Here is a 15,487-nt window from a genome sequence, read left to right as displayed (position 1 = left end):
CAAGTGGCAATTGTAGGGTCCCATTCTGCAAAACATATTTTGCTCAGACAGCTTTTTTTGTGTGAAAGGAACAGTCCTGAAACTTGCTACCTGACCACTGAAAAAACGTGTTTCAATACTTTAAAGAGAGCTACCAAATCCTGGTTAATTCAGCAACAAACCAACAAATGTCTACTTTTAATGTAATGTTTTTAATGTGTATTGCTTTATTTGATCTAATCTCTTATGGCGCTTACCCACTGCTAGTACCAGCTCTGCTCGACCGCGGTGCCCCGTCCTCCATTTTCCATTGCAGATTTAGTACCGCCTCATGCGTGAGGCGAGCGTGGCTGGTCGTCATAGCGACGCCGCAGGAAACTGCCGTGACCTAACGCGACACACACACACACACAGAACGTCGAAGGTGTGTTGTTTTTGATTCTCGGCATGTGGCTGTTGCCACAGCCGGAAGACAAATTTTGTTTCAAAAGAAGCTGGAGGCAGCAAAAAAAAAAAAAAATAAATAAAATAAAACGCCGCTGCTAAACTATTTAAAAATGGCGCGTTTGTTCCTTGACATCCCTGTCTGTCGCTAGCAATGATGACGCAGTGATTAGTGACGATTCTCTCTGACCAATCAGTAGTCTGCAGGTTTTCACGTCACCTTTTGGTATCACTTCAGCTCACTTGGAACCTCGACGGAGACGATACTAAAAAACGTACCTGTTACCTAGTACCAGGTACTTTTTTTCATAATGGAAAAACAAAAAAGGCAAGTCGAGCAGGTACTATGTAATGGAAAAACGCCATTAGTTTCATAAAAGCCCTTCTAGGCACGGGTGTTGCAAAGTAGCATCCGCTATAAACACTATGATACTTGCATCGTCTGTTTTCAGTTTGTCTATTAATACTGCATCTGTCGCTATCAAATAAACCAAAAAAAAAAAAAAAAAAAACGTAAATAAAATAACCGTCCTCTCATTTTGACTCCAACACGCTGGAGTACAGGGCCAAAACTATAAGGTATAAGAGTGGTTTCCTAACATTAGAAGGGGCCAATTTATGTTGTTATACCGTGCAACTAAGAATCTTATGTTCATGAAGTTTTTCCAAGATCTGAAAATATGAAGAAGAACTCACTGTTGGTATGCAGAGCTTGCTGAGCGGGTTCCCATCTAAGAGGTAGGATCCGTTGAAGGTAACATATTCATCATAATACTGTGGTGGCTGGGGGGTGACGCTGCACAACACTTTGCGCTTCTCCTCGATCTTCCTCCGGATGTGCAGGAACTCGTAGTAAGGGTTGGCCCTCTCTGTCTGGTAGGGTTGAATCTCCTCCAGCTTTACAGAGTCTACAATAGCAGCCAGAGACTGCTGGCCTCTCTCCTTCTCCTGCTGAGTCGTGGAGCATAACTGGGAGCTCAGAAATTTAGGCATCTTTCTCTTGCGTGGATGGGGAACATGGACATCCACATCCTCGTCTGCAGAGCGAACCTTGACCCTAGCCCCAGAAGAATCAGAATCCCGATCTCCAGATTGTGGAGAGGAGCTCCTTGAGGCGCTGCAAGTGCTGCTGTTGCTGCTGCTGCTGCTGCTGCTGCTACTGCTGCTACTGTCAGACTGAGCTGCCGATTGGACGGTGCTTTGACTCTGTTCTTCTCCAGCTGAAGATGACTCTGGTTTCTCATCGGCAGGAGTCACCTTTATTGGCTCTGAGCTGGCCTCTGCGGTGGATTCAGATAAGCCCTCTGTAGCCAGGCTGCCCTCAACTGATGAACACTCTGTTGTAACAGAATCAGCAGCACCACTGTTGTTCTCCGAGCTCTGTTGTACATCAGTCATCTCTTCAGCCTTGTGTTCAGGGCTTGCACTATAGGAAGATGCTGGGGTCATTTTCTCCATCTGAGCATCGAGACATGAAACTGCAGTGTCACTGGAAGGTATTGAGTTCTTGCAGTCTTGGTCATTAACATCCATATCCTCTTGAAACAATTTGGACTCAGTGCTTGTTTGGCTAAAACCTGGCAAGAAATCCCCAGCAGTGGAGCTGGGAATATGTGTACTGGTGGAGGGTAACGGACTTCCTCTATCGTCTGTTCTGAAAGTCTCGGTTTCCATACTCTCTTCTGCTCTATCAGCATTCTCAAGAGGTTCGTCTTTAAGGTCAGAAACATGCACGGTACCCGATTCTGTCTCCTGCACACTCTCCATACCAGAAACAGCAAGTGGTTCCCTCTGCTGGAGGGTCTTTGTGTTTGTAAGCTCTGACAGCTCAGCAGATAGACAAGCTGTAGGCGTCGATGGTTGATCTGAATACTTGTTACTACACTCTGCTTTTGAATTCTCTGTCAGACACTGGACGTCCTTTGCAACAGGAGGGTCCGAGGAGGGAAGAGTTTTCTGCTCTGTTGACCCTGCTTGAGAGCCACTGCCCTCGGGAAGTGTCAGGCTTTTACTCTGAGGATCTTTGTTTGACATTTGTGGTGTTAAACTACCAGGAGCGCTCCCTTCTATTTCTGTGACTGAATGAGCAACTGAATTCATACATTGCTGTTGTTGAATGTTGAGGCTCTGCTCTGTTTCTGCTGAGGTCTCTCTTGTTCCCAGCTCCTCAGTAGGCTGACCGGGTGTTGGCAGATTTTCAAAAGCTTTACCTTCAGTCGATGAGTTGGCATCCTCGTCCAGAATAGCCCTGAGGTACGGAGATTCATGTCTGCTGGGCAGCAGCGTCCGATTACTTTGCGGCACATCTGGAAGATTGTTGCAATCTTTATCGTGAACAGAGGGCGATCTGGTAGCTTGAATGACGAGGGAAGACTGGAGGAATGCAGATTGAGAGTCTAAGGCTTCCAGGTTCATGTCAGAGTCGTATTCAATGTGTCTGGGTGTTAATGTTGTCGCCTGACACGAATCCTCTGAGCTAGCGACGGAAACCAAGGACACGGACCTGGACATGAGGCCACAGCGCTCACTCTCTGGCCGGGGTGATCTGGTCAGACAGTTTTCCACAGCTGACATGACTTTTGTGTTGATAGAGGGCAGACTCTTTCCATCAAGCGACATTGTTCTGGGGCTGGTGCCGTCCTTCAGGGATTTCTCTCGGTTTTGGACATCAGAGGTTTCAGAGCTTTTTGAGCGCATGAGCTCCTTACTCAGGCACAGTTCAGACTTTGTTCTGTCTTTAGGTTTGGACTTCCCTGGATCTACCAGAGGCCGGTGTTTAAGCCTTTCTCGCTCTTTTTGTTTAATTTTCTCCAGGTGTTTGCGGTGCCACTGCTCAATCTCCTGGTCCTTCAGGCTGAGCATGCGCTCAAAGCTGGTCTGCATCAAGTCATCATTCACAAGCCTCTTCTCTTTGGGCTTGGTGTCTCGTGTTGCTGGCGAGGCTTTTGATTTGGCCTTGTCGGCATCTGTCTCGCTGGATTTGGCCTTGTTGATTTTGGCCTGCTGGGAGCGGTCTTTGTGCCGGTCCTTATCCTTGTCCTTGTGTTTATCTGAGTCTCTGTCGCGGTCTCTCCGGTCGCGATCCTTCTCTGGTGTTCTCACAACTTCCTCCTTTGATTTTGTAGATAAGGACTTGCTGCTCTCAGACAGATAGCTCTTCTTTTCTTCTAAAAGTAATTTCAGATTGGAGCTTGAGGAAAGAGTCCCATCTTTTATTTTATCCCTCTTTTTCCTGTCACAGTCCTTTTCTTTTGAACGATCAGATTTACTATGATCTGCGGTTTTCTCTAAAGGTTTTCCTTTCTTATCAGAGTTGGTGCGTTCCTTTTCCCTGTGATCCCCAACACTATATTCTCTGTCCTGCCTCTCCCTATCAGACCGCTTGTCAAACTTATCTTTACTTTTCCTGCTGTCCTCATTCTTTTTGGTTGTAGATAAAGTTTTCAGTTTCTCATTCTCTTTGTAGTTTTTATCTCCAGGCGAATAAGAAGAAATGGCTCCTGTTCTTTCTTTTTCCTTCCAACGATCCACTGAATTCTGTGAATCAGCTTTGTCAACATGCTCCGTTTTAACCTTTTTTTCCTTGTCAGGATGCCTTTTCTCCATTTTCTCTGAATCCTTCTCTTTTCCTGGGAGCCTCTTGTCAGTTTTCTCACGTGATCCTTTTTCAGAGAGCTCCAGCTGTTCTTGATCAGCTGTGATCCCACTTATGGGTTTCTCTTCTGTCTCTTCTTTCATGCTGTTGCTCTGCAGCGACTCCTCCGGAATCCGCCCTGAGCCATGGCACTCCATTCTCTCTTCACGCTCACTCAACTTTGAATCCTTTACCTTCTCCTCTTTACCAGCAGCCTCCTTTCGCTCTTTTTTCACAGCTTTGTCTTTTTCTCGCTCTTCTCTCAGCCTCTTTTCCTTGCTGCTTGAGTGTTTCTCCTTCGTGTTTCTCTCATCTTTGACAGAAGAGGAATCGGAGGTCTTCTGAAGTGAGCTAATGTCTTCACCTTCCTTTTTTACTGGCAGATGTTCATCTGTCTCATCACTTTTGAAAAAATTCTCTTTCCAGAATTCTCTGTCAAACTCCAAATTCCTGTGGCCGTCTTTCTTGGCCTCCTTCTGCCTGTGGCGGCTCCGCTCTGCCTCGTATTCCCTCCTGTGTTTGTCTTTCTCCTTGTGTTTAAGTTTATGCTTCTTTACCACTTTACCATCTAAGTCGGTCTTCCGTGAGGCACCTTCAGAGCTGTCTATGCTGTTTCCTATGCTGCCGTCTTTGTAAGGACTCAAATGGCCATCGTCCCCATCTCCACTGGAGTCTTTCTGTTGGTGTTTGCTCTTTTCCTTGTGCTTACACCCCTTGGTGCTGGAGCCTTCGGTGCAGTAGTCTGCCTCTGTGTAGTGGTTGTATTTGACACCGTCCACCGGACATGAGCTGTCACTGATGGAAATGCACATCTTAGTATTTTCCTGTTTGAGTGGTGTTTGTTTATCTGTCAGGCTGTGGTTAAGTTTGGGAGATTTTATGGACGACAAATGAAAGAGGTGGACGGATGAGTCATCTTTCGGACTGAAAGACATCTTGAAGGAGTCCTCCTCCCGACCCTTTTCTGTGCTCTCGGACACGGTTGCGAGAGAGAGGACCAACGTTTTGCTGTTCTCTTTACCATCCTCTTGGTTTTCTTTGTTTTTATTCTGGCTTTTGCTCTTCTTTTTGACTTTGCCCTTGTCCTTTTGCTCAGCATTCTCCTTTTTAGACCGTGTGTCTGCCTTGAGGCTCTCTGAGCTCTGAGAGCAGGTGGGGGAACTCCTTTTCTCTGAAAGGCTCTCCATTTCGTCGCTGGAGGTATCTGAGCTGCAGTGGACACGAGAAGTCTTCTGCTTTTTGGACTTTGTAGAGGAATCACCTTTTCCACTCTGCTTTCCTGCCACATGATTCCTATCTTTCTCCTCCTTCTCCCGCTGCCGTAGTTCCCTGCGAAGAATGTGTCTGTCGCTCAGGGCTTTACTGAAATCCTCCTCCTCTTCTTCGTCCTTGAACTCATACTCATCCAGCCCTGGCACAGACGATGACGCTTTCGTGGCCAGTTTGCCGTCCGAGTCCTTTTCAGTATCAGAGTCTTCCATGTTGTCATCCACACTGGATGGATTGACAGATGGAGGGTCTTCAGACTCTGCAGAGAAGAGAAGACCTATTTTAAAATGATACAATAAAAGTCAATAAAGCACTTTATACTTTCATACAAACACAAGCAGTGATTGAAGATTACATGTCCAACACAGCAACTTATTCCTCTATAAATTCAATTATATTATCATTTTTCCTTTGGTGGCAAAGAAAGAAAAAAACTAAACTGACAGTAAACATTTTTAGTAGTCCATATAAGACTGCCAAGACTGTACCTATATTTATGAAACTATATGTAGTCAGAGTAAAGCCCTAAATGCACTGTTGGTTAAGCCCCATCTGGTCCATCTGTAGTGAAAATGCATGTACACATCATGCTCTGAGGTGCAGTGGATAAGAAGGTCCATTAATATAAACGCTAGTAAGTTAATATGTGACTTTAAACGAGAGGTCAGCCAAACACTTCAGCATTCTCCGCATACCTGAAGAGCTGTCATCTTGGTCCGACAGTGACACCTCTCCCTTTAATAGCTGCTCCAGCTCCTGAGAGTCTGCAACGTCCACCGGGCGCTCCCCGCGCTTGTTGGCCTGGAAGGCGTTACCACCGTGGCGTAGCAGCAGTTTCACAATCTGTATAAAACACAACAGGAATTAAGATTGATAAACCTCAAAACAAGCATCAAGGTTGTAGACAAACATACACAACACAGATTGTTGAAAGTAAAAATGACGAAATGGTAAAGACTTGAAAGTTGGATTTGAAATCGTAACTACTGTACCAGTGTTTTGGCCATATGCAGCGTTTAAATTATTGCCGCCGCTCCTTCAGCATTTTATGAAATGTCATGAAGTCGTGATTACAAGACTCTGAAGAGCTGTCTGCTCTACTGAACTCAAGCAAATGGTCTTCCGTTCTCTCTCATTTTCCAGGTTAGTGGGAATGCATACTGCTCAAAACCAACATGACTTTTTTTTTATAAATGTTCACTCAGTAGTTTTGTTGCTAAACTGTATGTAAAATAAGCAGTGACGTTAAATCATCTGCTTCACGTAACGTTATTTTAAGGTACCGTCTATGTGCTGGATGTTTCCTTTGCGGTGGTTAGCTAGCAAATAAGCCCACTGACGGCAACATTATTGTTCATATTTTGGCACAATGTTTAGTAATGACAGAAGTAATGGTCATAGTCAGTGAAAATGTGATCCAAGATGCAATATGTAACAGGAATTGTTCATTAGCTTTGTGTGATATCTGTAAAGCTGAACAGCCTCACAGTAGTAAAACAGATTTTATTCTGATCCAAAGACTCCTTTTGTGAGAGAAAGGACATTATATCCTGGAATGGAATTGTAAGACGTATGATGCTTTTGAAAAACAATTGCAAATAAGCAAACTGTTGCTAAAAAAAGGAACTACACGCTGTTTTCACTTAGGTAACGTTACTGTTTTTTCAGCTCTTTCAGCCTAATCTGTTCATATTAGACCACACGCTCAGGACTCGCTGCCAACCTACATTTCATTTTTGGACATCTACACTGTAATATATTTTTTCTATGTCCAGTCTGTTACAAATGTAGACATGTCAGACTTGTGAAAAGACAGAATTTTTAAATGTGTAATTTACTTTTAAAAAAAAAAGGTGCTGTACTCAAAATACTGAAAAAGAAAAAAAAGTGTGCAGGGATTGCCTCCACACGGCTCTCGCAGACTATTCCCCAGCACTTCAAATACTGGCGCTTTGTCACGGCCCTCTGCATTTGATACCAACACATAAGGCACCTACATGCACGTGCAGCCAGGCTAGCGATCAAAACAAGAACAGAGAAACTCAGATTACAACACACACGGAGGGAGTGTGACTTCATTCTCTGCTCAGAACGCCATTACTCCATTATATCTTTACATAGTAAACATTTGTTTACTGCTATATTACTGTAATGTTCTGAATATCGGGTACAGGCCCTTTAAGTCCTACATTACTGAGGCTGGACAAACTTTAAGTGAAGCTCTTACATCTTTATGCCCGCTGCTGGAAGCATCATGGAGTGGCGTGTCATCATCCAGACCCTGCGTGTTCACCTCTGCACCTGCTGCTATTAAGACCTTGGCCACATCGTAGTAACCAAGATTACAGGCTTCATGAAGAGGAGTCCAACCTGGTGAGAACAGAAAACAGCAACAGCGGGAGTTTAAAAATGTATGAACTAATTCAATCCAAATTTTCTAATTTTTAACTAAAATGTATTTCTGTTGGGAGATAAGGCAGGTAGAGTGATGAAATAAAATAAAAAAAAGAAATAGCAAAAAAAATACTACACAAAAATGAAAGTAGAAACAGGTTCAATGATGGGCTCCTGCCCACCCTCCTACCAGTTTCTCAGAGGACCCACCATATCCATATATTCTATATGTATGGTGTAATTTTTGAGCAATCTCTGGCACAAGAATTTCCTTTGGGATTAATAAAGTTCTTTTTTATCTTAAGATGCACACTGATAGATATAGTTGAGATCTCAACTTATAGTTGAGATATCAACTTCAAATGAGCAGCTGTTGTCCACTTCATGTCATTAATAGCTACCATACTGACACAATGAAAGCTGATAAATGATCACCTCCCAAGGCATCGTACCTGCAAAGTCTTTGACGTTGACGTCAGCTCCCAGGCTAATGAGCTCTTTAACTTGCTTGGCGTCTCCCCGGATGGCTGCCATGTGAAGGGGAGTCTCCCCTCGCTCGTTCCTCTTGTTGACCTTGTCCTTCTGTCGAGACGAGGCACTGCTAGGGACTTTCTTCTGCACAGGGGTCGTTTGTGAGGGGTGACTGGGAGTAGAGTCTGGACACAGGCAGAGAGAGAAAAGCACTTAATTGATGCTTGAAGCAAAAGGTTGAGATAACTACCTGAATTAATGTGCAAGGCACTGGATTGTGTCGCTGAGTGGCCACAGTGAAACTGGTTTTCCTGAGAACTTGAAAGACTGTGCTTATAAGTAAGTGTAAGTGTGTGTGTGTGTGTGTGTGTGTGTGTGTGTGTGTGTGTGTGTGTGTGTGTGTGTGTGTGTGTGTGTGTGTTTCAGTAGGAACATTCTGGGAAATAATTTGCTTGCTTGTTGGAGGAGAAGATCGATAGCAATCGCATATATCTGTACGGTAAATTTTAAGCTATAGCCAACAGCTGGTTAGCTGAGCATAAAGACTGGAAACAAGGGGAAACAGCTAGCCTACCTTTGTCAATTTTCTCATCTAACTTATGGCATAACCGAATAAGCGTCTCTTAAAATGTCAAACTGTTCCTTTAATAAACAAAGCATTTAATTGAGCAACCACTATGACACTGGTTTTACTAAAAACCTGAAAACCTGTGTTTACTTGTGTCTGTGTTTGTAGTTTCAGCATGTACGTACTGATTGTCCTCGTCTTACTACTCAGAACTTATTATTTACAAAAATGATCTCAGTCAACTTCTCTGGCTACATATTTGATAGCAACAGCACAATATCATTGGGAAATATACAGAACAGCTTTCTTTCCAATTGAGCTACATTAAAAATGAGACATTGCCCTATTCTCAAACAACCTTAAATATTAGAGAGCATGTTTGAAAATCGCTAATAGGCATGACTCACAGTAAATATACTTTGAGCCATCTTGAGGATGTGGTTAAGATGAGAGGGCAGGCACAAACCTGGACTGTTGGCAGTCATCTGCATTAGAAGAGCCATCTGTTTGCGTTCTGACAAAGGATACCCAAACAAAAGGTTGGGAGCCTGGGACTTTTTGCCCCCAGCCTCCTTTTTCACCTTCTTTTTGTCTGGTACATCTTTATCTGCAACACAACCAAGAAAGATTTTAGAGAACAGTCCCCCCCAAAAAAAAAAAAAAAAAACCTCAAGCCGCAATTTTATCATCACAGTGACACCATTTTCCTCTTTCCTTTGTATCTGTTGAGAACGCGGAGAAACAGATGACAAGCATGAGGTTTGAAAATAGGGACAAAAAGACAGCATTCTCTTAAGCCAGCCAAGTGCCCTGCCTCCGTCGGTTGTTACAAAACACAGACATGCGTGAGCTGTAACGGTGGCAGTTGGGGGCGAAAACACACACACGTGCATGTGTGTATGCATGTTTACAGCAGCATAGTGGCACAAAGTGGGTGACGTGACTTGTAGAGGCCACTTGGGCTGAGGATCGGGCTGCAGCGATTACCTGCGTATATCCTGCAGGGAGGCACTAATCTCTCTCCCCAGGTCTCACTCGACTGGCCTGGGTCTGAGTCATCTACAGTGCAAAGCAGAGAGGATGGGGAGGGGAGAGAGAGGAGGGAGGGGAGAGCAAGGGGGGAATGTGGAAGGGTGGGAAAGCACTGCATTAACGCTCACTCTTTCTCACTCTCTCTGGCAGCCTCCTCTCACATATACTCAAATACAGACAGGAACAAAGGCAGACTCACACTCCACACACAGATTATGAGTCATGGCAACACAGGAGACAGGAGAGGAGATCTGATCCGTCAGTGGAGTCATTACTTCCCTTTTTCCCCAGAGTTGCTCAACACAGGACCTGAGATGGAAAAGCTGCTGGAAGGCAAAGCCGCCCTCCATGCTAGTTAAGCTTTATAACCTGCGCAACATAAATTAAACTCAGTGAATTCAAAATATAGGGTTCTCGTCTCTTAGAATGACGCAGGACCACACAATGAAATGCCCTACAGAGGAGATGAAAGAAAATCTACAGGACCTTAAGCCGTCTGTAAAACACATTACTGTACTTAATTTACTGTAATTATGGCTGTATGATACACTTACCTATTTTTAGTGCTCAAATCTGATGTAAACATACAGTTAAACTTCTAACTAAATGACAGAACCAGAATAGTTTATTTACACAAGTAAGAGAAGTAAGATTAAGACTTTATGTTCACAATTACTCCAATGTGAAGCTGAGCAGAACGGGTATAATAAAATAAGAGAATGGGTATAATACGATACAAATATAACGTTTTATTTTCTAAAAAGTCTCAGTAATTTACGAAAAACAGCTGACACTGTAGTCTTTTGCAAATGTCACTTAAACAGTAGTAAATAGATCATTTTTTGGGAACTATTTTCAGCGGTAGATTAATACACATTTGGTGCCCTAGGAATTTACAGCAACCGGAGGGTATATGTGGGACTGAGTAAACAAACTACCCAGTGTGGCTTATTGATGGTTTTTTTGACAAGATTGGAGGTTTATTACAGAGCGGAATAAAGAGGTTTTTTGCTACACAGACAAGATTTGTTGACAATGTCACCAGTCTTATACTTCAACTTAAAAAAACAAGACCGCATATCAGGAACTAAAGACAATCTACTTTTATATGTTAAAGAAGGGTCAGGTTCCCTAATTTTTATTTTCATAAGAAAGTTAACAGCCAAAAGTCAAACATAACTACATTTTTTAATAAACGATATTTCTCCATATTTGTGTCTTCCCAGTCTTACAATACAACTTGGTTTATATCTCGTTATTCAACACAACAGGTCACAACTTCATAAACACGGTCAGATATTGATCCTGATGCGAAACAAGTCGAAACCCTTTGACCTAGAGACGGTCCCTAAAGAAAACGTTCAACAACAGGCCACTGGGGGGCAGTGTGACGACATGGCAGCCAGCCAGCAGCATGGCTGTTGAAAGAAGGAACAGGGAGGAGCAGCAACAGCTCTTACCTGTGTCTGAGTCTCGCTCCTCGGTCTGGAGTGGACTGGTAGTGAAGGAGAGCTTGCGCTTCATGGAAGACTTGGCTTTCCCTTCCTTCCCCAGCAACTCACTCCGGTCCAGCTTCGGAGTTTTGGTGAAAGGGGACAACTTGTCTTTGCTCTGTCAGAGGTGAGGAGGAAATAGAAAATACAAATCAGGCATTTGAAACATGGCAAAGGTGTGGCAATAGTTGTGAGTCTGTCTATGTGAGTGTGTGAGTGTGTGCGTGTGTGTGTAAACAATACAGTGAGGCGGCCCCATTTAAAAAGATTTGTTAGCTCGAAAACAAAAGGGTGGAGTTAACCGTGCAGGTAGTATTTCAGCTTACTAAAACATGACACTAACATAACAAACACAACATAATTAGTGCAGATGATTGAATAACACAGTGTTGTGTCTCTGCAACATATTGTTTGGGTCCTGCAGGCAGCAGGTTTGCCTGCATGACGCAGTAAAATTTTATTACCAATAAAGGTCTCTGCCAAGTGAAGAATAAAGGTCAAGAGTATTTTTTGTTTGTTTACACAGAAATAAAAATACGAGAGAAAGAAGGTACTAAGCTTGTTGAAGTGTGAGCATTTTCACGAGTGCAAGTCGAACTCCCAGAGTAGTGTTAACTACTAATAGACTTATTAAATGAATGGCTTTCCTTAAGTCTGAAAAAACACTAAGACAGACAAGCTGCCCTTTACACTCACATTTTAATATTTCATGTTGAAACAAACATTTCACACATACATTAGATGTTTGAATACAAAAAAGAAAATAAAGCTAGCGACATGTTGAGGATGACTTTTGCAGGTCTAACAAATGATTGAATCAATACTCAACTCTAGGTCTAATTTAATGAAATAGAGGACTCACAATTAACTACATACACTGAACACAAACTTGATTATACACAGAAGCATGCTTAATGAGTATTGCTACACTGAGGTTAGTTACATTTCTTATGGTGGCCAGTCTGAGCCATACTTAAGCTAAAAACACAACAACTCCCACTACACACGACAGAAAATGTTAAATTTGATCCCTCCCACATGCAGCTGCTACTTGCTTTTATAAATATAACTTTTTACAGCATCAATTAAAATGTTTTGCATGTGCATGAAGAGGCTATCTGGATTCTTCTGTAAAAAGAAAGCAGTAATATCTGTATTAACACAATGTCTTACAATTATGGTTACTGGGTTCTTGCACTCTGAATTGCAGACAAAGCTTTTCCAGTACCAGAATGTTAGTGAGCTGCACTTTGGTGCAGTAAAATACATCTTTGGCAGGAGGGAAAATGTCTGCAGTGTGATGCTTCTTTGATCTCAGTGAAGCTATGTGCCAGCTGTGCAAAGCTGAAGTCCCAGGCAGTGTTAAAAGTAGAAGAGGGTTAAGATGAGAAGCACTTCTGCCTTAAAAATAAAAGCTGACATAAATTGTCGCTCTCATTTATGAAGAAAGGGATACATACGTAGTGTTGGTATAACAATATGGGAGATAGGATATTGTTAGATTACTGAATCACATCTGATCAAATCACATTAGCATCAATGTAAATGTATGGCTGTCAGAGCGCAGTAAACTTTATAATAAAATTAGGTACAGAGAATAGTTTAGCTAGGTAATTGTGGACCCTGCCAGCACCAATATGTGCATCTTAAACTCATATCTAGTGAGTGGCTAATGAGTGTGTTTACAAGTCGCACTTTGCGTTGCAAAGACATTTGTAAAAATGTCTGTGAAGGAAAACTTATCACCATGACGAAACAAGAGAGGACCAGATGGAGAAAAGTGCCAAAACATAAAACGCACCCTCTGTTTAGTCAGAACTTCCCTCAGAGGCATCTTGATAAAAAGTCAATCTGCTTCACCATTTCAGCATCTCGTAGCTCTCCATGCTAACAGTGACTAAGCCAAACTACTAAATCCCAATTAAAGTACTCAAACATAAGTCACAGATAAGATGACTTCGGATCCAGAACAGCTTCTAAATGGATCTTGAGGTTGAGACTGTTTTGTAAACTGATGTTTCCAAGATCAAGAATGAACTTTGAACCTCCCGTTTTAATGCCAACATAAACAAAAAGTCACTAAAGTGCTCTGAAAAAGTGGAAGTTTGAACATCTACAATTCCATGACTATTGATAAAGATTATGTAATATGATCATCTTACTCAAGTGCTGTATTCAGTCTATTCTGTGTCTGTGCTCACATACCTTCTTCCCCGCCTGCTTATCCACCATGGCTCCATCTCTGTCGCTCCCAGGTTTGGCCATGGTGTGGCACCTGACTAGCTGTGACAGCTAAAACGCCGTAAGTTCATCATGCACCTGGAGACAGAAAACAGCAGCAATGAGAAGGACTTCAACGTTGCCACTTAAGGCTGGGTGGATGACTGGCCCTAGTGTTTCTTTAGACTTGGTGTAAACAGGCAGTGACACTGGCAATAAAAAGAGGCATGTTTAAATACAGGTACAATTAAATTCTTCTCAGTGACTGTTTACAGGCTAGGCTTTCAGCAAATGTCTGCAGCACAGAGGAAACACAGCTAAATAAAGACAAATCACTTAACCCCAAAGAGGAGTGAAACAGCAATGAAACGCCACTGCTACAAAGTGTAACACAACTTCCAGTTTCAGGATGTACGTTGAGTGAGGATCAGTAATCAGGGATTTTTTTATTGAAATTTCCATTCCACTTCTTGAGACATACCCTAAAAAACAGGCAGGAAACAACTACACAAGGCAGCATGAATCACAGCTTTAGGGACTCTTCTGAGAAGAAAACGTCCCCCCTGTATGTTGTCACTATGGTCTACTCATCAGTGTAACCAAGCTTCTCTCTGATGTGGTTTATGTCAGTGTAGTACACACACAGCAGAGTCAACGGGGGGCACTGTGGGTGCCTGCAGTGACTGGAGAAGGTATAACACTCAGTTGAACTGGCGCATGAAGCCGACATGGCATGTGCCAGTTATCTTGTCACATGAAGATGGCCGTTTTCAGTCACAAGATCCTCTCTCTTGTACTTTCAATGAACTTTCCCTGCTTCGTTTTTTAACACGCTCTCTCACAAACAGCAGCCCATCTGATTTCACAGAAATAGCATTAGAGTCCAATAAAACCGCAAACAGTAAACTTTATATTAGGAAACCTGAGAGCCACTGATAAGTTGTGAAGCTGCCTCCAAAATGAATGGGACAGCCCCATTACTCATTATGCATCAAAATTACTTTACTATAATCTATAAAAGAACTAACATGTTTATTTTTAGTATTGCAGTTATTCACACAGCAAACAGGACTTCTACTGGGGGTGACCCACTTTTCTAAAGAGCAAAACATTTTCCAATTCTGGGGATTTCTTCTGATCAAAAGTGAGTTTCCTCTATCAGGGATGAGTGCTGTTTTTATTAAACAATTAAAGTAAATCGATGAATCCTTTGCTTGTCTTTTTTTAATCACTGGTTCCAGCTTCTCAAATGTGAATATTTGCTGTTTTTGTAGTCTTTCATGACAGAACATTGCACATCGCAGGCACAAGTTCGACTCCGACCTGCGGCCCTTTGCTGCATGTCATTCCCCCTCTCTCTCCCCTTTCATTTCTTCAGCTGTCCTGTCAATAAAGGCCTAAAAATGCCACAAAAAGAAAAAAGAAAATTGCATATGTTTGGGTTTTGACCTGTGGGTCGGACTCTTGGAAATTGTAATTGTCATTTCTTCAATACTGTTTTTAAAATTTTATAAACCACAAAATTAATAGATTAATTGAGCAAATAATTGGAAGATCAACCAATAATGAAAATAATGTGTTGTTTGTTGCTGCCCTAGTTATATTAAATGTAAAGTAACTCTTAAAACTGTCAGGGTTTTTAATTAAGATGTATTTATTTATTTTTTACTTACGACATTGTACATCACGAGTTTTTGTAAAGTCGAAATCACGATTTGAAAATGAATATTGACATAGCTCAGCCTGGTAAGCCACAGCTTTTGTTTTTCTTTGGGCCAGTATACATGTAAGGGATCAAAACTCATAGGACAAGGGCAGCCACAATGTCAAAATGACAAGCCTGCTAAACCAATAATAATGAGAGCATCGTTAGCAAGCCTGCAACAACTAAGCATTTTCCTTCGATTAATTGTTTGGTCGATAAAATGTCAGAAAATAGTGAATAATGCCATCACAAATGCAAGGTGGCGTCGTCATACATTT

General features: G+C 42.3%; 1 protein-coding gene across 4 annotated transcripts in view; it reads right to left on the bottom strand.

The window, feature by feature from the left end:
- Positions 1 to 15,487, bottom strand: part of ankrd12 (ankyrin repeat domain 12) — a 50,289-nt gene that overhangs the window by 7,277 nt on the left and 27,525 nt on the right. Inside the window, exons 2-9 of one of the 4 annotated variants that reach the window (XM_031293739.2) lie at positions 13,490 to 13,603; positions 11,252 to 11,402; positions 9,747 to 9,818; positions 9,226 to 9,366; positions 8,173 to 8,376; positions 7,554 to 7,696; positions 6,022 to 6,169; positions 1,120 to 5,603 (exon numbers count right to left, since the gene is read on the bottom strand). In XM_031293739.2, coding sequence (XP_031149599.1) covers positions 1,120 to 5,603; positions 6,022 to 6,169; positions 7,554 to 7,696; positions 8,173 to 8,376; positions 9,226 to 9,366; positions 9,747 to 9,818; positions 11,252 to 11,402; positions 13,490 to 13,549 — 5,403 coding nt within the window. In that variant the 5' untranslated portion in view covers positions 13,550 to 13,603. The remainder of the gene's footprint in view (positions 1 to 1,119; positions 5,604 to 6,021; positions 6,170 to 7,553; positions 7,697 to 8,172; positions 8,377 to 9,225; positions 9,367 to 9,746; positions 9,819 to 11,251; positions 11,403 to 13,489; positions 13,604 to 15,487) is intronic. The other 3 variants (XM_031293740.2, XM_031293741.2, XM_031293742.2) reach the window with 3 other exon arrangements.

This window comes from Sander lucioperca, chromosome 9 (genome assembly GCF_008315115.2).
Source record: "Sander lucioperca isolate FBNREF2018 chromosome 9, SLUC_FBN_1.2, whole genome shotgun sequence".
Lineage (NCBI taxonomy): Eukaryota > Metazoa > Chordata > Actinopteri > Perciformes > Percidae > Sander > Sander lucioperca.
The sequence above is the reverse complement of the archived record's forward strand: the minus strand, read 5'-3'. Positions and strand labels throughout refer to the sequence as shown.